The sequence below is a fragment of the Gavia stellata genome, chromosome 1 (assembly GCF_030936135.1).
Source record: "Gavia stellata isolate bGavSte3 chromosome 1, bGavSte3.hap2, whole genome shotgun sequence".
NCBI lineage: Eukaryota > Metazoa > Chordata > Aves > Gaviiformes > Gaviidae > Gavia > Gavia stellata.
Window position 1 is genome coordinate 131844050 of NC_082594.1, and position 22588 is coordinate 131866637.

The window sequence follows — 22588 nt, forward strand, 5'->3', positions numbered from 1 at the left end:
CTTTGTTACACAAAAGGATGTACAGTTTCTTCTAGGACTGACCTTTCCTGATCCTACTCACAAATGGAGCTGGTGACAAAGAGCACCTTGAGAACCCCCTAAAGGCACTCAGAAAGTGAGGTGAGGAAACAAGTGGATTTATCAAAAATTCAGTTTCATGTTATAATCATTCCTCTGACTTGGCTGATTTCCATTTATCCCAAGGTAGGGTTGAAGCTAACTTCAAAGACATGGTATTTCTTTTCTTTCTGGGTGGTCAGCAATCTTCACAGGTGCTTTACTAACCAGCCACATAGTTGAACTCCCCAAAAGTGAACTTTCATGCACTATGAAGGACTGGTGTTGCTCCACACAGTGGGTGAAGTTTGGAGGAAGGAGAACCAATTACCTTTTATGGCATATAAGGGACCCTTTTGCCTTGTAGAATTAAGAAAGTGATCTCCCCTCTGGAGCAGAAGCAATACTTTGCTCAGAAAGGACATTGACCTGTGTCTCTAGGAGGAATTACATGCAGGTTATTTAGGAACTGTAGAAATCAAAGCCTTGACAAGAGATTTCTTCGTTGGCTGAGACTTATATTGATAAAGGAAATGGAAAAAACAGTTTTAAGCTAGTAGCCAAGTGGAACACATTACAGTGAACCCACTGGGACTTTAGTTGACCGTTCATGGGACTTGTGACTGTGCTTGCAACAGATGCCCGTTCTAAATGTCTGAAATGGTTGCGTGAGTTCAGTCAACTCAGAGTGAATACCAGAAACTTTAGGACTTTTTTTTTCTTTTTTTTTAAATGGGTAGTAGTTCTTGAATAGATTATAAATAACCATAGAACTCAGGTCTGATGGATGACCATTGTTTTGTTAAAAGAAATGACACCAAGTATGCACTATCTGATGGTTGTCATTCTAACAGAGAGTAGCGACTTACTCAAGCATTGAAGTAATTAATCCTATAGTTCCAAATAAGAAAGAATTTACAGGGGAAAGCCGTGGCTTCCTCCTGGCATACAGCCAGGCACAGTTCTTCAAATCAGTATCAGCCGTGTTCTGTGCAGGGTGCAGTTTCACACCTTGTTGGGACTTCCAAGACTGGTCCATAAAGGGCTGTTAGGAGAAAGCGGCAGCAAATGGGTGCAGAGGGACACATATACAGACTTGTTCTCTGCACAGCTGGGTAAAGACAGCATTAAACATCTCCCAGAAAAGACATTTCAATCAGATTTTGATTATGCTAGACATTTTATGTGAATTATGCTACTTGAAAACACTGAGCTTATAAGGATAACCATTGGCTCTATTATTCATTTTAGTAATTCATTATATATTATTTAGTATTAGATTTAGACTTAAATTAATAAAAAGAGCCCTATCTTAGGCTTTTAGATACTTCACCATAATGGTTATTGTGCAGCATGATGACATCCCAAGAGCATTAAAACATCATTTACACAGTCAGGACTTTCTTCTGCCAATAGATTCTTCACTGTTAGTACACACAGCACCCTGGGCCATTGTACCCAATGGATTTCTTCATATTATATTTGCTACAAGTAAAAAACAAAGCAGCTATGGCATCAAGTCTAGACTAGGTGGCCATGATGGTTCTTTCATATCATGGCTCTAGGCAGAGACAGCAGGATACAGAGTACAGTACGAAATACCATCTAACAGCACTGACAATTAGCTCTCACTGTACCTGTACCGTTGCCTTTGTCTGTCCAGAGATCATCTCTCTCCACAAAAACTTAACAGGAACCTCAAAAATGTTCAAATGGAGTCACTTTCCAAAGGATCATGCAGTCTGAAATCCTTTGTGTAATAAACAATGTAAATGTGCACTGCGTTCAGGAAAGTAATCTTGATCTCTAGAAGGGATGCTTCACGTTGGATGTAAAGTCTAGGTATTTCACTTCTGAAGGGCTGTGTTTGCCAGTCAAACTTGTGTTTAGCAAGATTTCTTTTCCCCAAAGACATGCTGACTAGCAGACCTTTTTGTTATTAGTACGATCAGTGGCAGGTCACATCTCTTGTCACAGATTGCGTCTTATTTCTAGTTGGGATTTAACTGACCTTTAGTTTCATTGGTCCTTACTTGGACTTTAAAATGTATTAGATTTAAAAGTCCAGATGAAGTACTCGTCATTTTTCTCAACATGTTATTTATGCACATTGATCAAATTATTCCTCGGTCTTATCTTGATAATTTAAACAGAGTGGGTTTTAGTCATAAGATTTGTTTTCTGCTTTATTTCTGTATCTTGTCTATTTACTCATCCTTCTTTTTGGCATATATTCAGTATTGCTCTAACAGCCTCAGCACAGCCAGAGGGTTGAAAAAAATCCCACATTTACATACTCCTCCCCATTTATATGTGCACAGGCTACATTAGCCGCCCTTCCCACAGCAGGCAATGGAAACGTCGCTGCCAGTAATACTTTGCAGGTACCCTTTCTGTGCCTGTGGCTGGAATTTGTTCTGCCTTGATGCCCAAGTCTGAATTTCACTGTATTAAACACATATGTGAGAGCACTATCGGGGGAGTGCTTTGTCTTGAATATTATTTATCATTACGTTAATCCATGCATTTTCTGCAAGTTTTCCTAGCAGCGCTGTTGTATTTACTGCCAGGGTATTGATGAACGTATTGGGTAACAGTGAGTTGTTTACTGAGGCCGGGGGAATTCCCTGTGAACTAATGATCTGTCTCTGTTGATACCTGTTTTTACAAATCTGTCGGGCGATTCTTGATCCTTGAATGGATGCTTTACATTAAATGTAAAGCTCAGATATTTCACTCCTAAAGGGGTATGTTTGTCAACCAAACTTGGATTTAACAAGATCTGGATTCCTCCAAGCCGTATTGGCCAGCAGCAATTATGTTTCTGTCCTATAATTTTGTATTAATTGATCCTTGACCCCAAACTCTTGTTTTCCCATTGTTTTCCCTGGGATTGATGTCAGGCTAACCAGCCTTTGGTTACAGAGGACATCCCTCTGCTTTTTACGATACTGTTGTTGATCGGCGGTTGTTGCAGCCCATCCGAGGCTGACTCTGGAGCGGCCCACTGAGCAGAAATACAAGCTCTGGAAGAGGAGATAGCTCAGATTCATGCCCTGCATGGACTGACACGGGGGGAAACTTCAGGCACGCTGTTGGGAGTGCATTACATGGGCATGTGTACCAGAATGGTGGATTGGGATTGCTGTGGAATAATAGTAGACAGCATATTGACTTTGTCAGTCAAAGGCAGTGGCATTTTTATGCGTATATCATAAACCTACTGTATTAGTGCTCTTTTTATTGCTCATGGAGTGCTGGGATGAATTGTCTGGTTCTGTCAGCTTTTAGATCCAATTTAAATTGCTCAGGCTGTTCTCTAATCTCTTCTTAAGGACCTTCTACCTTCGTTAATGTCACATTATGGCTCCAAAGCAAGTGCCCTTGGGATGAGAATGTCCAGGGTTTTTTTCTGATAGCAAGGACAATAACATATCATTCATTTAGCTTTCCTGCTCCTCTTCACCTCTCTCTTTAGCTTTCCATCCTCTTTAGCTGTATCTTACAGCATTATGTCATGAGGATCTGGCATACATGACACCTTTCAATTTCAGTATGTTCAAGAAATTTCTTAATATGTTGCCTGGTTATTTTTTCATCTTTGTTCTCCAGTTTTTTTTATGTTCTGCTCTCCGTTAATATAATACTTGTGTTTCGCAGCCTTGTTTGAATGGTCTGTGTTGGATTAGTGCTTTTAGAGCGCACCGTAATAAATACTGCTGTTTGAGCTTTTTTTGTATGATGAGGATAGCAACGTATCATTACCCCTTAATTAATGAGCTTTTATTTTAATGAACACAGCCAAAATTTCTGAACTGATAATGGGTTTATCATGCATGCGGTACAGTCATTCAGTCCTTTCCTCTAGCTTGTCCATGGAATTTCTCCATTCTGTTGGGTACAGAGACCTCCGTCGTCACTGGGCTACACTTGTACATCACTGCAGCAGAGACTAGTCAGAATCCTGCTTGATTTTGTATAGCATTGTATACCACGTCCAGGGATTCTCCACAGACATTATTTTTCATTTTGCTACCATGATTTTTGTCCTGAGTGTTAGGAGCTGCATTAATGCTCACGGTGTTTGTAAGGAGAGGAGCAATGCTGTCACTCCAGCCATCTTTCTCCAGAAGAAAACTACTGCAGTCAGTACATCAGATTAAGTCTGTTTGGGATGGCATTGAACTGGGACTGAGGCCACTCCAGATGCTTTAACTCCTGAAGTTACTTGTAGGAAAGATTCTTTCGGACTCTAGGCAACTAATAGTACAATATCATGCTTTGGGCCGTACAAATATATTGGGGTACCATCATACAGCTGGATCTTAATTTAAAACAGAAAAAGGAGAAAATGTTAGAGGGCAAAACTCTTTTGTCATCTCTCTTCTCCCCTGGAGTTAGTCAAACTCACTAATTGCAGTTAATTGAAACAAGACTGTCCAAACAAGCATTCTAATATACTCAAAATTAAGTGTTTCCCCTTTTTCCCATTAAAACAGTAATTACAATTAAAAATGGAACTGTGACTTAAAGGTCACATTTTTAAGTTTGACTTGAAAAAACATATTTGCACTCTATTTCAGTTGACTGGATTTCACATTATGTTTTCCGATGTAAATCTTTGGTTTGAGAAAATCCTATAGTTGACATGTATGCAGAGGATGTTCCCACTCTGTTTATTTCCTCATGTATCATGTGGATCCAGTCAGGGCCAAGAGCATAAACACTTTCTTCCTATATTTTCCAGTCATGTCACACTTAGCAAAATCATTATCCTTTATCATAGCATTCTTAAGCAATGTGCTATTAGCTGTCAGGTTTGCATTAAGCCGTACGAGCTCAGGACGTGCATTCTATGGACAAGTGTGCTTAGAACAGCAGGTGTGCACACAGCCAGGATGAGTTTTGGAGGACCTTCAGGAAACAAAATATCCTGGTCCCATCCTTACTGTGTCCTGTGACCTCCCAACTGATAGTTAAATCAGTCTGGAAAACCAGCCATGCGATGCCAAAATAGTGTAAGATCATTTCTTGATTCCTTTGGGAACCTCTGTGACTCAGCAGACAGGACTTTCGGAACCATTTTAGACCCAGTTTTGTAATGGCTTTCAGACATCTGCAAACACCAGTAAATACCTAATGCGATTTTCTAAAGTATCATCTCAGACCTGACTTGTGCAGCCTCTGCCATGAAACCCACTAGGCTTGTGTTTTTGAGTTCTTTCTGGGCATCCTTGTAAACACAGGACTGTAGTAAATCTGACCCTGAAACAGATTAGTCCCGTTTTATATCAAGACCCATTTTGAAATGCATGCCTTTGAGATTTTTGCTTTAAGTGACTTGCTCCTACTGTGGTAGCAGCTATTAATTTGTTACTTCTGCCACCTTTCACTGTCAAGAAAGCATCAAAGCTGCTGCAGTTTTGAATCAGCAAAGCAGTGTCCCTTGGTTGCTGGCTAAAAAAACCACGTACGCTAACCCATCAAGCCCAGTTACAACCAGTCCTTGTCGTAGGAAACTCTAGGCTCCATCGGTTTCCAAGCAGACCGAGTGCTCACAGCACAGCATGAGACAAAGGAAGCGCCAAGCACCTTCCACTGAGCAGCAAGTGAGGTGTTTCCAACACGGTCCATCTGACTTCCTCCCTCTCCCAGTTTCTGCAAGTTTCTCTTGGAGGACCTGCTTCTCTCTCACAAAGAAAAAACAAAATGTATGCATGGGTGCCCACTGCTGCCCCTCCTCGAGCAGAGGGCACTGGTCAACGGAAGAGGGGGAGAGATCCACCTCTCAGCTGCCTAGGGATCTCGTATCTGTGATGGAAGCAGAACCAAACCAAACCAATTATCAGTTAAAATACGCCGATCAGCACATCTTGTCGTGGCAGCTTGGTGTCCTGTACTTGTCTGGGAACCTGAATAAAGTCAGTCGGCTTTGCAGGGGTCTGTGCTTCCATGAGAATATGTCACCTCTTTCCCACAGATCACTACATGTGTCATAAACAGTTAAGTAATCCCGCACTTTCATTTCTCTTCAAGTAGAAGTCAGATCGGCTGTCTAAGAGCTATCATCACCACCTTTGGACCTCTCTCATGTTCCTTTCTAGTTATTCTTCTTCTCTGATCAAGTGACTAGAACTAACTGCATTTTCCAGGGGAAATTGTGCTATCGATGTACATATTGGCACCATGTTTTAAGTGTCATTTTCTTTCTTACTTTCATATCCTAATATTTTGTTTGCTCTTTCAACTGCATAATGCACAGAGTGTTTTTACTGAGCTGCCTACAATAATGAACGGATTTTTGTGTTGAGTGGTTAGTTAATTTAGTTTCCAATAAAGATTACTAATAGCTTATATTATTACTTCTAACATATGGAACATTGTATTTGTCATACACATTTAGCCTTCAGTCGTGCTGTCCATTGACCTACCTAGCTTTACGAGGACATCATTCAGTTCTTATCAAAGCATAATGACTTTGAATGTTCTTGAGTTATTCTCAGCCTTTGTACAGCTGTTCTTGAGGCTTGAACTGAACTCTTTCTTTCACCCTGTTTTTCAAGTCACTGGCAGATCTAGCATTTCACCAGAGCTGGGATGTCCACCCCATCTTGCCAAAATTCCTTTGCAGTATTGTCAATGAATCTCTGGCTGACTATCAATGTTCTCCCTCTTCAACTCTTTGAGACCAGCCCTTCTTCCAGAGTTTATCTCCCTTTGTTCATCTGCAGCATTACCAACCTGACACTTTCAATCCTGGAGTACAGCCCAGTCCTTGTACCGTAGGTGATGACTAGTCTTCATTATTTTAGCATGAAGTGCCCAGTATCCCAACTACAGACCAGGCACTCCTTGTGCATAGGGCTGGATGTGTGTAACAGAAAGACAACCCATTTTTTCATGAGGTGTTTACAGTGAGAATCCCAGCTCTGTTCCTGGGTCCCTTTCAACTTCTTCACTTGGGTTACCCTTATAGTGATAAACAGTATTAACAGTCACTTCTTCAGAGCAGAAAACCAATAGAATCCAGGCAGCTTAGGTGGAATGTCTCAGGTGGTGTACGGTAATGAATCCCATCCTCCACTGGCTGAAGAACTCTGTTATCTTCTGAATGGCCTTCAGAAAAAGGCGAGATTAAATGTGTTGGCATATCCTGGCATCTTGGTTTTAAAAAAAACATCAGCACTACATGTTGTCCCCGTCAGTGCACAACGGGCAGCAGGGGAGGAGGAGAGATTTTAGAGGGGAAGGAGAGTTCAGCTGGCAAGAAGAATGCTTTGGGCAGAAGAGCTGGGTACAATTTATCTTCTCCTGCCTCAGGCTTCTGGAAATAGGTATTACTGACTCAAGGGGCTAGGTCCTGCCGGCTAGGTCTTTTGTGTCAGAACTGGTTGATACTGTGATGACAGAACTGCCTTTGGGAGAGCCTAAGAGTTGGCCCTTCATAAAAAAAAAACAGGCAGAACAAGATAATCCAAAGTAGAGAATGCAGCAGGAATTAAACACTGATAGAGAGAGTAAAATTAGAGCTTTGCTAGCATGTAAATGAAGATCGACACATAGATAAATGGAAACGAAAGGAAGAAAGAAAAAAAATGCCTATTGCTTCAGGGAACATTTCTCTTAAAGTATTTTACAAGTGGCTCTTTCAGAGCTGGCATGGGCATATATGCTCCTGATACTTGACCACTGGCAGAAACCAAATCCTATATGCCGTGACCACTGGGCTGAGAGCTGAGCTCTCAAGTCCTTACGTCTCTTACAGCACTATGAAAGTATCTTCTGCAGGTGCTTGATTAGGAATCCAAAACAAGAGGGGAGAATGGGCCCTCAGCAATTCAGAATGAAAGGGAGGACTTGCCACCTTCAGTACAGTCATCAGCTTTTCATCTTCACATTGAGCCGTGAAGTGGAATTGTTCGCTGCTCTCAGGATGGGCACCCTGCCAAAGCAAAGAGAAAAATATTGGGTACCCATCAGTCCGAAACTGTTTTACAGGCCTGGATATAGCTAGGTAGACAGAAATTAAAACTCAGTGTGGGAAAATGTATGTTAACTGTCAAGACAGGATTCCTTGCAACTGCATGTTAGGAGGAGGAATCGTTTTTCTTTTATGGGGACAGACACCTATAATGTGTCCAGGTTCGCTTCCCTTGCAGTACCATTTGACCTAGTGAAGAACCATGTTAGAAAGACACTGCAGAAGGAAACCAAGGGTATTAAACCCTTGCTGGTATATGGAGACTAGTTAAGGACCTGTCACATTTGAGACAGAGTAAACGACAACCCATAGCAGATCTGGATACTGACGTTTATTTAAGAACTAGCAAGACTAGAGCTTTTAACCTGCTTAGTATCTTGCTCACTTTCCCCACTTTTGTTTAGCCCAGCTGCTATCAAAATGTACAACCAGTACAGGCAGGTTAAATGTAAAAATAAGGCAGGCCAAAAACCAGAATGAGGAGCAGGCTTTAAATGGGGTAAAAGCTCATAAATCCTTTTCTAAAGTGACTGTTGAGCCATAGATTACCGCTGCAAAAAGACAAGGTGAGGCCATGGCAGAAGTGTGCTCTTTATGGACAAACTCAAGAAGGTTCCTGAGTTTATTTATTTATGGGGGACTTGCAGAGGATCTGTGTGATATTGAAGTGACTGTATAAGAAGCTATAGGACACAAGAGCAAAACAAACCTTAATACTTCAATGCGAGTGGGTGATGTTCACCCAAGAGCTCTGCCAGAGCTCACAGATGAAGTAGTTGAAGTGCTGGCTATGGTGACCAACCCCTTGCTTAAAACAGTCTTTGGCCCTGAGGGTTAGAAATTTGACAGATGTGACATCAGTTTTTAAAAAGGGTTCTGGAGGAGATCCAAGGAACTAGCAAAGCCTAACTGAGCCCATTATTAGAAACTGTAGTAAAAAAAAAAAGGGGGGGGAAGGAAAAATAGACTATATTGAGGAGGAGTCACCATGACTTTTGTAAAGAGAAGCCCTACCACACAAACCTCCTGGAGTTCTTTGAAGGCATCAGGATATATGTGGATAAGGGAGATCCTCTTCACAGGGTATGCTCAGGCCTCTAAAAAGCTTTTGGTAGTCTGTCACCAAATTCAGTCCTTGCATGGATAAACAGTTGTTTGGAAGATAGTCAGCAGAAGATACAAATAAATGGTCAGTTCCAACTAATCACAAATTAAACCTTCAGGCTTCAACAGGTCCTTGGGTGGTTCTGTCTGAGTAGCAGTCAAAGAAGCCAAGGCGCTGTTAGGATTAGTCACACTGGAAAAGGGAAAGAGAGGAAAACAGAGTGCCCTGGGGCTACTTCATTGACCCTTGGTGCATCTCACTTCAGTATCATGTGCTGGTCTCAAAATGGATGAAGCAGACTGGGAAAGTTTGGGGAAGGCTCAATAGAACAGCTTCTGTACAAGAAGCGTCAAAGTCAGACAGGGCTCATCAGCCTGGGAAAGAGGTGGCTGAAGAGGGAACTGACAAAGGTTTGTAAAATCCTGAAAGGCATGGAGAAGGTGACTAGCAAATGACAGTTCTTTGTCTTTTCCAACATAGCATGAAGGTCATCAAAAAGAGATTAGTAGCTGCTCTGTTCCAAAAGGCAAGAAGAGGTGCGTTTCTCATAAAATGTAGATCTCCTTGCTGTAGGAGGCTGTGGATGTGAAACGTTCGCACAGGTGCAGAACACAAATGTGCAACGTCATGGAAGAAAAATCCACGGCAGGTTATCAGGTACAAAGACCTTTGGCCCAGGAAGTCACTGAGCTGCAAAATGAGTGAGAGTATTCTGGGGAAGTATCACGTCCCCTTCTACTCTTGTGTAGGCATTTGCTGTTGGCCACAGTCAGGAACAGGTCCTGGGGAGATGGGCTGCCGGTCTGACCTGATACAGCTGTATTTATGTTATGGTTTTATAATCCTTCCGTAAGAGCAGAAACCACCTGACCCAGAATATCTAGCCTGGATAAAGCATGGGATGTGACGTGGCTGGGAATGGCCTTGCCAGGAGTAATGGGTGGGTGAACTAGAGGGCAGCTTGCAAGTCCTTTCTGATAATAGGTGTTTCAATTAAAAGGCATTGCAATTCAACGTGGAGCCTGTGACAGAGGGAAAAAAAAAGAAGGAAAAATTACAGAAAGAAACATCTGAAGACAGCAGCTTGCACAATGCTCTCCCCACAGGCTTCCACCAGCTGCTGACAGTGTATTCAAGCCACGAGGTCAACACTTCTTTCATAAAGTCTTGGTTCCAGGATATGATAACACGCACCCCTGACACGTGCTCTTACCCTCGTTGAAGCACAGTCTTTTAAGTTTTTGTGGATTGAGTTCTGGGTATTTGTTTCTATCTTTAGTTACAAAACACAGTGACACATTTTTAACTGTAAAGCCTTTAGCTAATCATTGATAGAGTGGTGCCTATAAAAGAGTGCTGTAGTTAATCAGAGTCTACAACTTCCGCTTTTAAAGTTTAGTGCTTATATATTCCTTGGCTGTTTAAACCGTATTTTCACCCTGTAGAGAGCAGAAATTGTGTGATATCCAGACATCCTGGGATTTTCTTACCACCTAAAACGGGAACATGTCCTAGCAATCGTTCAGTTACCATTTCACAAGCTGCCCCTCAGAAATTTAGACCTGAAGGCAAACTTTGGTATTTGCTGGGAAGAGGAGAGAGGTTTTGTTATTCCTCTTGTTCCTGTTGCCCCTCCATTTGGGATTTTAAATAGGGCGTGTGTCTTTCCTGCGTGAACTGATAGATCCGGGCTCTCCTGCTCCCCAGCTATGGCTGCATAGCTGAAGCTGCTGTTCTGTGCCTGGGGAAAGACAACATTAAGTGGAGATCAGTGCTTTTATATGAATATTTACCTGCCGGATAGAGATACAGCTCATACATGAAATGGTTTATAACCTGAATCCTCAGGTGTAGTCTGTGTGTGACCAAGCGAAACATGCTGCTAAACTAATCCTACAAAAACCCACCAGTAGCCGGGGATATGTGTTACTAAGAAGCCTAATGTCAGGAGGTAAGGCAAAGGAATAGACTAATTGAGATGAGTGTTATGAAATAAAACAAAATAAATTGCATCCAGGGAATCCAGAAGTTTCTCCACCGTTCATCTCGCTGACCGTAAGACCGTAAGACCGTAAGACCGTAAGCAGCCTCCTGCTGCTGCAGCAGGAGGGGCAGGACTTGAGCTGAAGGGTCTTCAATATGGTCCTTGCAAGATTGTCTCCTAATGTGTGTGGTAACTGTAATCAAAAGAAGTGCAAGGTCTGCATCTCCTGCCTATGCAGGTAACAGTCAACCCAGCGGTGATACCCATCAGGATATCCTAGTGTCGTTCAGCAGAGTGCTGCAGTGCTGCATGGGAGCGCAGTACTGAGTTGGCGTGAGGAGAAACACGGCATTCAGCTCAACGTAATGACTCAAACCTGATCTGGATGTCAAAGCTGCAGGTGTCACCCTCTGGTAGGTGCCAGAGGAATGCGGGTTCCCTGCTTGGGACCTACACTGCCGATGGACAAGGCTCCTGCTGACACGTCCAAGGTCGCAGCCCCACTGCGGATGAGGCCAAAGTGAGTTGATGCAATACGGACATCGCTGTGGATCTGCAGACCCTGTGTCACCCGTTCTGACCTCAGAGCTGCTTCTGCTGTGGTCTCACTGCTCCCTGACGGAGATGGGCAAGTAGTATCTTCCTGGGTCCCCCTCAGGGACGAGGGGGAGGAGAGGGGAGCAGTCTCCTCTTTTCTTCCCTACAGCAGGCAATGTCCCGGCTCTCCACAGCAAAGTCCCAGAGCAGAGCACCTTCTTTTGCTGTGTCCATCAGAGGGTGAGGTCTTCCAGGGCCGGGTCCTGGCTCTTCAGGGAGGTCATTTTGGCTGCACACCTAACGGGGGAGCTGGTCTACAGAGGAGGGCCAGTGGGGCTGAGAAGGACAGAAAAAAATCCTGTCTCCGCCATCTCACCCATTATTCAAAGACTGAATATTGTGGCAATATTTTGATGTACTTCCATCAACATCACACAAAGCCGGAAACGTATTGCCAGCCACGTCCTGTGTACTACTACTATGATTTTTCTAGACTCTCTCGAGCTGGCATTGATATAGGCAGTGAGAGGAGGGTATCTCTGTAGCTCTGGGGATTTTAGCTTGAGATAGGAGGATCCCAAAAGGAAACAGAGAAAAATGAGGCAATTTAGCAAAACTGACAGGAATTAATGAAGTGATTCTGTTCCCCTGTCCCTGTGTTTCCAGGAGAAAAGGCTTCATCAAAACAATATTGTCTGTTCTATGTCTATGGGGTGAGGAGGTCTCTGCCTGCCCAGACAAATTGGTTTCATTTTGTTTTTTCTTACATTTTGCCATCCAGGATTGTATGTTTGGGCACTGGCAGGCGAGAGAGAGATGACTGGGGTTACAAGCTGCTGCAGGCGCTAGAACCACAGCAGCAACTATGCCGCAGTGGGCTAGGGGCAGCTGGCAGCCAGTTGCCCTCAGTCACCTCAACTTTCCACAGATGAGCTCTACAGAGAAACTATCTAAGAACATCCATTAAATGACGGGAAAGAAAAATATCTGATAAGTGCATAAACCAGCAACTAGCTTTTGAAGAAAAACATTACGTGGATGAATTGTATTACAGTTGCCAGTACAGGCTTGCTTTCATGGTGCAGTTTCTTTTGGTCTACCTGTCAGGCTATCTAGGTTGTGAATTTTACAACTGCAGTTGTCCCTGGGATTAACTGCTCTTGTCTGCAGCATATGGCAGTTTAAGGCATGAGGTGAAAATTACAGGAGTCAACACATGGGGACAGGCAGAATGTGATTACTTGAAACTACGCAGCCAGGAGCCAAAAAAAAGTGGTATGAATTCTCCAGGCCTGCCATGTGGCAAACTGAGCTTGATTTGTTGTTTTTTTACTGAAGTGCATTGGGCTTGGGGTTTGTCAATCGAAAGTCAAGTTTTAATTGTTTGTCAAGTGTTCCTGTCTCTGAGTGATTGATCATTCAGAGACAAGTGATGCCAACTGAGAGCATTTATGCAGAGTGGTTGCAAGAGCAGGGTGAGAGGGATGTGTGGGTGATTGAAACACTTCTTCAGTGGCTGCTGCCACTTCTCTGCCCCTGAAGAAGAGCTACAGGCTTGCTCAAGGGATGGAAGAGGAATGCTAAATGCCTGATGGGGTAGCAACTGGTAAGTGTTACAGATGGGTGCCAACCACCCTGAGGGCCATGTTACCTTGTGCTGCCTATGAAGTTCGTACAAGCTCTGTGTGTGCATGTGACATCTATGAGAGAAGGCCTGCTACTGCTGTGATTAATTGATTTTTAAGAGATTAAGGACTGCAGTGAAGTGATTATGTCCAGTTCTGTCCCCATAGTAGATGTGTGCTGTGGTAGGGTTGTGACACGCAGGCATTCACGGTGTCCCTTTATCTCTCTCTAGGTTCTCAAGCATCTGCGACACTTAAATTTCACCAATAACATGGGGGAGCAAGTGGATTTTGATGAGTTTGGGGACCTGGTAGGGAATTACTCAATAATCAATTGGCATCTCTCTCCGGAGGATGGCTCAGTCGTCTTTGAAGAGGTTGGGCACTACAACGTTTACGCCAAGAAAGGGGAGAGACTCTTTATCAATGAAAACAAGATCCTGTGGAGTGGATTCTCTAAGGAGGTAAGTGCTTAAATCCTCACAGCAACGTTTCCCAAGTTTCCACAAGCTGAAATTGGAACTAACCCTGCACACTCCTCGTATTATGGCTCTACGTCTCATTAAAAGACCCATTCATCTTACTGTATACATGGTCTCTGCCATAGTCTTTCACACCCTCGTTACACACTTCTGGAAATAACAGGCAGCTGCTTCTCCCCTCCTATATATTTGATGAGCCTGGGTATTAATGGTTTAAATAATAACTTTTTTCTGGCCCAGGTAGATAGCTTGGAATTTTGCAATGCTGTTTCCACAAGGATGAGAAATTCGTTACCCAAGTCTGATTGCTGACTAAGTCAAGATTTCCTGAGCTGAGCAGTTTCATTGCTAAAAACAGTCATCTCTTCCATTCCCAGTATCTCTGTATCAAGAAGTGTGTCTTCCTGCTCCTAGTTAAATTCGCAACTCTTTCTGCTGGCTTTACCCTCCCAGTCCCAGAGCCTTCCTCACACCCTTGCCTTGCAAACCAAACAGAACAAGCCTTGTCAATCTGCCCAGGTTAACTTGGACATGGTGCTCAAATAGTGGGAGATGCCGGTACCTGCCACCTTTTTGTAATCTACCAGAAGGTGCTCGTGCAGTCTCAAAAGTACGTCATGTAGCCATTGACTTTAGTCAGGGCTAAGTCCTTCTCTACTTTCTTGCATATGTGAGATCTTTCCAGCATAACCGTATCGTCACTAGCAGCCAGGGCTGTGTCTCCCCAGTGTGATGGGAACATGGTGCAGAGATCTCCGGACAAGAGCCAGGTGAGCTGCCATCGTAGCTGGCAGCAGCCCACTCCAGAGAGAAACCCCGGCTCCCGGCAGGGATACTGAGCGGGCATCTGGCTTGCGACCTGGGAGGTGGCACAGGGAGCGTTAGCTTGGAAATGTCACTGCCGGGCCCTGCTGCAATATTTAGACGAGTTAAGTCAGTACCTGATTAATGAACACAGCAATTCACTTCCAGGTGATCATCCACGTTGGCTGACAGATCAGGTAGCTGCTTCTGCAGTAGCTACACTTACCTAATATATTTACACCATCGGTTAAGCGTTACCTTTACTCCAAATACCCCAGCTTCACTTACTGTTTAAATCCAGAGCTCTCTGAAGGAGGCATGGGTCAGGCAGAAATACTGAGCTCAGGCTTTTCTCAGCCCAGCTGGAGTCTCTGAGCACAAACTACAAGCGGAATTAAAACACCCTGATATCCTAACCCCTCCTTCTGATCATTGCAAATGCTGCTGGCACCTTTTCCAACCGCTGGGATTTTATTGGTTTTTACTTAAACCGAGTAATTGTGTTCCCTTGGTCTAAATTCCTCCAACAGTGCGATATTTATCTTCATTCTCTGTCCTAAACTGTTAAAAATGCACCTGGATGTTGCTGAGTGTCATGCCAGGGCGTGTAAATTGTGTGCCAGTGGAGGGGTTTGTGTTCTCGATGTCTGCTGCAGCCTTTTTTTCAGATTATAGAGTTTGAATTTCTTCCAGATAAAAGGCTCTGCTCAAAGAGAGTAGCCAGTACTTCACTCATGAAGCCTTCTGTGCCTCTGTCATCCTCAAATAAAGATTAAACGTAGTTAATTTTAACACAGGAACTTCAGCATTGGCCAGATTTGCAAAAGAACAAGTTAAAGAGTAGGTAAGATAGATAGATTCATTTTGGCAGAACTTGATGAAATTCCCCACAGAATACTTAAGAAGGCAGCCAAAGCAATCTCAAAAGTACTAGCAATTCATCTCTGAGAAACGTGGAGGATGGGTGATGTCTCAGAGGATTAGAGGAGGGTAATCGTAATACCTGTTTTTAAAAGCAGATATAGGAGAGCCAAGGGAATTACACACAATTGAGCTGAGCTTCAGTAACTTAAAAGACTTGATAAAAAAAATTATTAGACAGTTTATAAACACTTAGAGGATAATAAACTGATAAGAAGAAGCCAACATGGATTTGTCAAGATGAAATCATGCCAAAGCAATTTAATTTTCCTCCTTGGAAGCTCAGTCAGCTTAGTAGATAATGGCGAAGCAGTGCATGACTTCAGTCGGGCCTTTGATTCAGCCCTGTTCAAAATCATCAGTGGCAGCCTAGGGAAGGGCAGTCTAGACTGATGAAATCTTCATGGTGGATGCACTACCTGCTGAAACTGTCCCAAGGAATAGGTATTAACAGCTGTATTAATAGGAATAGGTATTAAGAGCAAAGAGAGTTTCAAGTGGGGAGCTGCAGGCATTTCCCCTGGATATGTCTCTGTCCAATTAATTATGCAGTCCCGATTAACAGCTTAGAAACGGTGTTCCCAAACTGTGCTGCAGCTCTATTTCAGAGTGATAGGCAACGGCGACTGCTTTCAGCTGCTGGTGAATACCTGAGCCACAAAATGGGCACCTCCGCATAGGAGCTGCCACCGCCGAGAGCTTGCTTACCCTGTGGCTGAGGTCAATGCCTGCACGCAGGCAATTTCCAAACCATAACCCAGGCTCACTGCCTACGTGCATCCACACAGGAGGTTCCTGGAGATCAGCAGGTTAGCAGCACTTGGGCAAACTAGCAGCAAACTTCCAAAGCGGTGAATGGGGGCTTCCAACCAGAGCACCCTTAAGTATGTACAGACTGTGGTACTTTGCTGGCAGTGGAAATTGTGGGTTTAGCTCCCCTGAGTTGAAAAAGCCATGTTCTGTGTCAGCTCTCCTTCTTTAATACAGTTGGGAAAAGGTGAGATCAACCTCAGGTTGTGTTTCTGTGTAAAAAAGGCCCGGGCGTGCACTTACTATGCTGAACTCCTTGTTGTCAGCGTGCATGAGGCATGCGGTGAGCACGCCCATGCAAACACTTGCTGCCAGGATGCGGCCATGCCCAGGTGGGCTCACGCACAGCATAAATGCACAGCCCGCAGGTGACACAGCTCATCATTTGTGGCAGCAGAAGTCTGGAAGCCTTTGGATCTGCATGTAGCTGCTGATTTGCATCTTCAGAGGCTCGGTGTTCTAAAAACAAGGCCTTTCTTTCATATGATAGTTAATTTACCTTTTTTGTTTCTGGTTGGAGACGGTCTTCAGAAGAACAGGAGGAAGTGGGTTTCAAGAAACGGTTTTAATTCCCATAAATCGTTAGCAGTCAATATGTAATATATAGGATTAGGGATCAGCAGTCAGAGCCCATCATCTCCAAGGCTGACTCAAATTCCTGCCAGTAGAGATTGACTGTCTTTTCTTTTAACCATGTAATGTCTGTTTTCTGGTATGCGTATCATGGGTCACATCCCAGTTCGCAGTGCCCGTGACACAGTAGAGATTACAAAGATCTGCTGATCTTCCCTACCATCCTTTGGCATGTTCTTTCAAACAAATATCACTGCAGGGGGTCGGGGAAGGACTATCGTGGAAAATGTGTCTGTTCTGCGGAGGGAAGAGGTGAGCCTCTGAGGCTCTCCATCCAGCATACTACTCAAACAATAACACCCTTGGAGGAAGCCCAAGGTCCTTCTGTGGAAAGGCTGCACGTGGGGCACTGCCACCATTAACCCTCCTCGGGCTCTTTTCTTGCAGGTGCCTTTCTCTAACTGCAGCAGGGACTGCCTCCCAGGCACGAGGAAGGGCATTATCGAGGGAGAGCCCACCTGCTGCTTTGAGTGCGTGGACTGCCCCGACGGGGAGTACAGTGATGAAACAGGTAATATCCACAGAGCTGCTTTGGGGTTTGCAGAGGACCTCTGCAGATGGCCTCTGGGCATCAGCTGCAGTTGTGCTGAAATCGCTCCCCTGCAGTGCTGAGCCGGAGGCTGCTTTGCCCCGGGGCTTCACAGAAAGTCTGGAGGGACGACTTCTGAAAAGCTTATGGGATTCAAGTCCTGTGGTCCTCAGGTCCTGTCATCTGCTAAGCCTGCTTGTCCCTTCTGCTCTGAGTTAGGAAAATTAAGGCAGAGAACTTGAAAAAGGACTTGCATATAGGAAGCCTCTCAGGCAGCCACAAGCAAACTCCGTTGCACTGTAGCAATAGCTTTTGTTCCTCCAAAAGCCTGGAGGAAGGGGACGCTCCCTACCCTAATCCTAAATTCTGTAGTTATCTGTCTGCTTTTCCTCATGTTGTCAGGGTTTTATTTCATGCTTTACAAAGATATAAAGTCCATTCCATCCCTGACTTCACAAGCAGAGAGGGATATTTCCCTTTATGGGGTCACCAACCACAGCTGCTGTTGAGCTGCAAGAGACCAGAATCTCTGGGTCCTATCAAACACCTATGGACATCTTTTTTTGTTGGTTTCAGCAAGAGCTTGGTTCTGCAGTGGTAACCTCAGTTTTAGAACTGGTTGAAAAATTCTGTATTTCCAACACCATTAGTGCTCCCTCAGTGTTGGGCATCCCCAGGGTAACGAAGGCAAGTAAATCCTTTCAGAACAGCGGTCCCCTCCACGCTGCAGAGTGCTCAGGATCTCCTCAGGATCTCTCCGGCAGCACTGCTCCCGGCGCACGCTGCAGCCCTTGCCTGAGATGAAAACTTCAGTAAGCTGCATGCAAGACTGAACAATTGTTCTCCTTTGGGATAATCCTTTGGGATTATCCTTTGGGATAATTTGCATCCTATTAGACAGGAATGATGATTTTTTTAGCATGAACATATAGTACTACAGGATGCTTGGGAGCAGCATTTTCAAATTAAATAGAAGCCATTCTGGTCATGTGTAATAGGGGTCTTTTGGTGTTTTTCACAGGATTTTGTGTGCTGGCACTGGCGTGCTGGTGAAATTTGTAGGGCTGAGGGGATGACAGCCTTCTGACTCCACAGTTTCCTGCTGCTATTTCAGCTGACAGTAATGCTCTTTATTGCTCTGTGCTTGCCAGTTTTATAGGCATAGAGAGCAGTTTTACAACCAGTCTCATCCAGCTGAGACAGTGCTACTAGCGAAGGAGACAATCTGTCGTGTCCTCTCCCAGCTGTTTGCTCCCCCTCTTTGTCAGGAAGCAGTGCTGGTACTTGTGTGACCATAGAGCAAGTTGGATCACGTCTCTGGTCCTTCTAAAACAAACTCTTGGCAGGTTGAGTTTCCAGCTGGAAGGACAAGCTGCGTGACCTCCAGTGCCAACATAAAGGAGGGGGCAGGAATGCGCAGCCCTGGGAGAGGAGGGAGATCTGGTTTACTCCCTTCAGTGGCAGCGTGGTCTCTAAGTCAGCTCAAGACAACAGTGAAAGCACATCTTTAGTACGCAGTGCTAAGTAGCTGCCCCTGCTGCTGGCAGAGGCGCTTGAATTCCCTGGTATGTGAAGTTAGCTCTGCCTTGCCTGCAGTTTGCAGTAGGCCTCCAGGTAAAAGGCACAAGAAAAATAAAAATGACTGGCTGAATGGATGTAAATGAAACGACATGTGTTGACGGGAGCTTCTGACTGAGCTTTTGCATCAAGTGCAGGTTTTTCACATGAACAGCTTAGGTGAGGCAACCAGGCATTAGGAAAGCAGTATCATATTGGGTCACGGATGCTCCCTCCAACCACCCCTCCAGAACGAGAGAGCTTGAAATCCTCTGCCCTCGTTATCTGGGCATTCCTGGCTTTCTCATTAGCATCAAGCTCTGCTCTGGAAGCTATGCTCTGAGTCTCTGTCTGTGCTTAGGTGCAAAGCTCAGAGGGAGGTTGCTGCTAAAGAGGTTTTCTGAATGTTTGTTCCCAGAACTCACTGCAGCCCATTGCTATCCCGCTGGGATCCCGAAGGCTGAGGTAGGTTGTGACTTCCAACTCACTGCTCTGAACCCCTTTCACTGCCATCAAGGGAGTCATGACCCTCCCCACCAGAGCACAAGTACCATTTGGGTCAAAGAAGAGCAGAGGCAGCAGGTCCTTGCCTTTTGATCATGGCAGCCATTGGAGACATACGTTGCCATCCCAGTAGGTACAACTAGTTTCATGTAGAGGAAAGAGATGAAGGCATCAATTTTCCCTTTGCAAGTATCAGTGGGACGCTTTGCTGGGTGTGGGGAGAGTGATATCGTTAAGACACATCTTCCCCTGATGTTCCAGTGTGAAATGAGAGTGTGCTGGGAGTCAAGGGCATTGCCTGCCTTCAGGGAAGAGCAATTTAAACACTGCTAAGACTCGCCTCTGTGGAATATGAAATAGGCTCTCAAAGCACTTAAGGGAGGCAAGCATGTTTTTAATTTTCTCTGTAATAGAGACAGGCAGGATGTTTCAAATGATGATAAAAGTGTGAGAGGTACGAAGACAGACAGAAGTAGGTGATAAAAATGAAGGAACAAGAGAGAGAGAGGGACAGAGCCTGTGTAACAGCCCATAGCAGTCAAAGTTTGCAAAGCTTTGCCAAGAAACACATTCCAAAAACACGAGTGCAGGGGCAGGACTTTTTTTAAGTGGGAACTAAAAATGCTTTGTGTTTTGCTATAGAGCCCGTGGGAGGCTGGTTGTTTCAGTGTAAAACACTCCTAGACACCAACATACAATTCTGGGAACCTTCAGGCACCTGAAGGGAACAGCCCATCTATTTAAGGTGAAGGCCGGTGCATAGCTGCCACGTATGTCATCCCACATTTCAGCCTCTCATTCTGACAAACCTTCCCTCTCCCTGTCACTTCTTTTTCAGATGCAAGTGCCTGTGACAAGTGCCCTGAGGACTACTGGTCCAATGAGAACCACACGTCCTGCATCCCCAAGCAGATAGAGTTTCTGTCCTGGACCGAGCCCTTTGGGATCGCTCTGACTCTCTTTGCTGTGCTGGGAATTTTCCTGACTTCTTTTGTCCTGGGTGTCTTCACCAAATTTCGCAACACGCCCATCGTCAAGGCCACAAACCGGGAGCTGTCCTACCTCCTCCTCTTCTCCCTGCTCTGCTGCTTCTCCAGCTCATTGTTCTTCATTGGCGAGCCCCAGAACTGGACTTGCCGTCTGCGGCAGCCAGCTTTCGGCATCAGCTTTGTCCTCTGCATCTCCTGCATCCTGGTGAAAACCAACCGTGTCCTGCTCGTCTTTGAGGCAAAGATCCCCACAAGCCTCCACCGAAAGTGGTGGGGCCTCAACCTCCAGTTCCTCCTGGTGTTCTTGTGCACATTTGTGCAGATTGTCATCTGTGTGATTTGGCTCTACACGGCCCCGCCATCCAGTTACCGAAACCATGAACTGGAGGATGAGATTATCTTCATCACCTGCCACGAAGGCTCCCTGATGGCCCTTGGCTTCCTCATTGGCTACACCTGCCTCCTGGCAGCCATCTGCTTCTTCTTTGCCTTCAAGTCTCGAAAGCTGCCTGAGAACTTTAACGAGGCCAAGTTCATCACCTTCAGCATGCTGATCTTCTTCATCGTCTGGATCTCCTTCATCCCTGCTTATGCCAGCACATACGGCAAGTTCGTCTCTGCTGTGGAGGTGATTGCGATACTGGCTGCCAGCTTTGGGCTTCTGGCCTGCATCTTCTTCAACAAAGTCTACATCATCCTCTTCAAGCCCTCCCGCAACACAATCGAGGAGGTGCGCTGCAGCACAGCTGCCCACGCTTTCAAGGTGGCGGCCAGGGCCACGCTGAGACGGAGCAACGTGTCGCGCAAGCGCTCCAACAGCCTGGGGGGCTCCACTGGCTCCACCCCTTCCTCCTCCATCAGCAGCAAGAGCAACCATGAAGACCCTTTTCCTCTACCAGCCTCCGCCGAGCGGCAGCGCCAGCAGCAGCGTGGGTGCAAGCAAAAAGTCAGCTTTGGGAGTGGCACGGTCACCCTGTCGCTGAGCTTTGAGGAGCCACAGAAGAACGCCATGGCCAACAGGAACGCCAAGCGGAGGAACTCCCTGGAGGCCCAGAACAGCGACGACAGCCTGATGCGGCACCGGGCTCTGCTTCCCCTGCAGAACAGCGAGCCCCTCAGCGCTGAGCCCGGCTTCCAGGCAGCTTCCAGCCCGGAGACCAGCTCGCAGGAGTCGGTGGTGGGAGACACCAAAGAAGAGGTACCAAGCCCTGAGGCGGAGCCTTCCCTGCCATCGGCTAACTCCCGAAATTTTATAGGCGCTGGAGGTGGCTCTGTCACAGAGAACACGGTACATTCCTAACGAAAGAAGATCATGAAAAGCACACCAGCCCCCAAGAGGAACTTGCTTACCTCTTGCTTCTGAACGGGAAAGACAACAAAGACACACTCCTGTGACACAGCCCCACCACACCTTACTGTTAGCGCCGGCAGGGTAACACACGTGCCTCCAGAGGAAGGACTGTGTCTGGGGAGCCTCGGACTGAATTTGCGTTCGCTATATCAAAACCAGGAGATCTCAGAAGGACAAGTGAAGATCGCCTCTGGTGGGGCTTAAGCAGAAGTCTGCATGCTGCCTTGCCTCCGTAAGCTTTTCCTGCCAGACTGCAACTCAGCTGACTATGGGAGGCACCAGGCAATTCCACTATACTCTGCTTTTACATTTATGTATAATATTCCTCTTTCCCACTATGTATAATATTTCCTCTTTATCCAGTATATGTGATCTGTAACCATGTGCATCAGGACTCTCAGCTCTACAAAAGCAAGGTACACGGTTTCACTTGGGGAGAGCACGGTCGTGGGGAAAATAAAAAAGCCCCCAGCATCCTGCACGCTGTGTACAGCCAAGGGTGTGAACATGTAAAGTATTTAATGAGACAGAGCGCCCTGCTATTTATACGTAGTAATGTCCCAATCTCTCCTTTCTGCCCAGCAGGAAGTACTGGACAATACTCCTCATAGACTCCATTGCACTAGACCAAGCTACTAGGTTCCTACTGGTTTCCTCCAGCTGAGGTAGCTTTACCTCCAGCCTGCCTGCTTTGGTGGAGGGGGAGAACAGCTTGTAAA

At 45.4% G+C, this 22588-nt stretch overlaps 1 protein-coding gene across 2 annotated transcripts in view; it reads left to right on the forward strand.

Moving 5' to 3' along the window:
* Positions 1-21818, forward strand: part of CASR (calcium sensing receptor) — a 41330-nt gene extending 19512 nt beyond the window's left edge. Inside the window, exons 4-7 of one of the 2 annotated variants that reach the window (XM_059822592.1) lie at positions 13523-13753; positions 14395-14416; positions 17319-17450; positions 20368-21818. In XM_059822592.1, the coding sequence (XP_059678575.1) occupies positions 13523-13753; positions 14395-14416; positions 17319-17450; positions 20368-21818 (1836 nt within the window). The remainder of the gene's footprint in view (positions 1-13522; positions 13754-14394; positions 14417-17318; positions 17451-20367) is intronic. The other variant, XM_059822601.1, reaches the window with a different exon arrangement.
* The last annotated feature ends 770 nt before the right edge of the window (positions 21819-22588 follow it).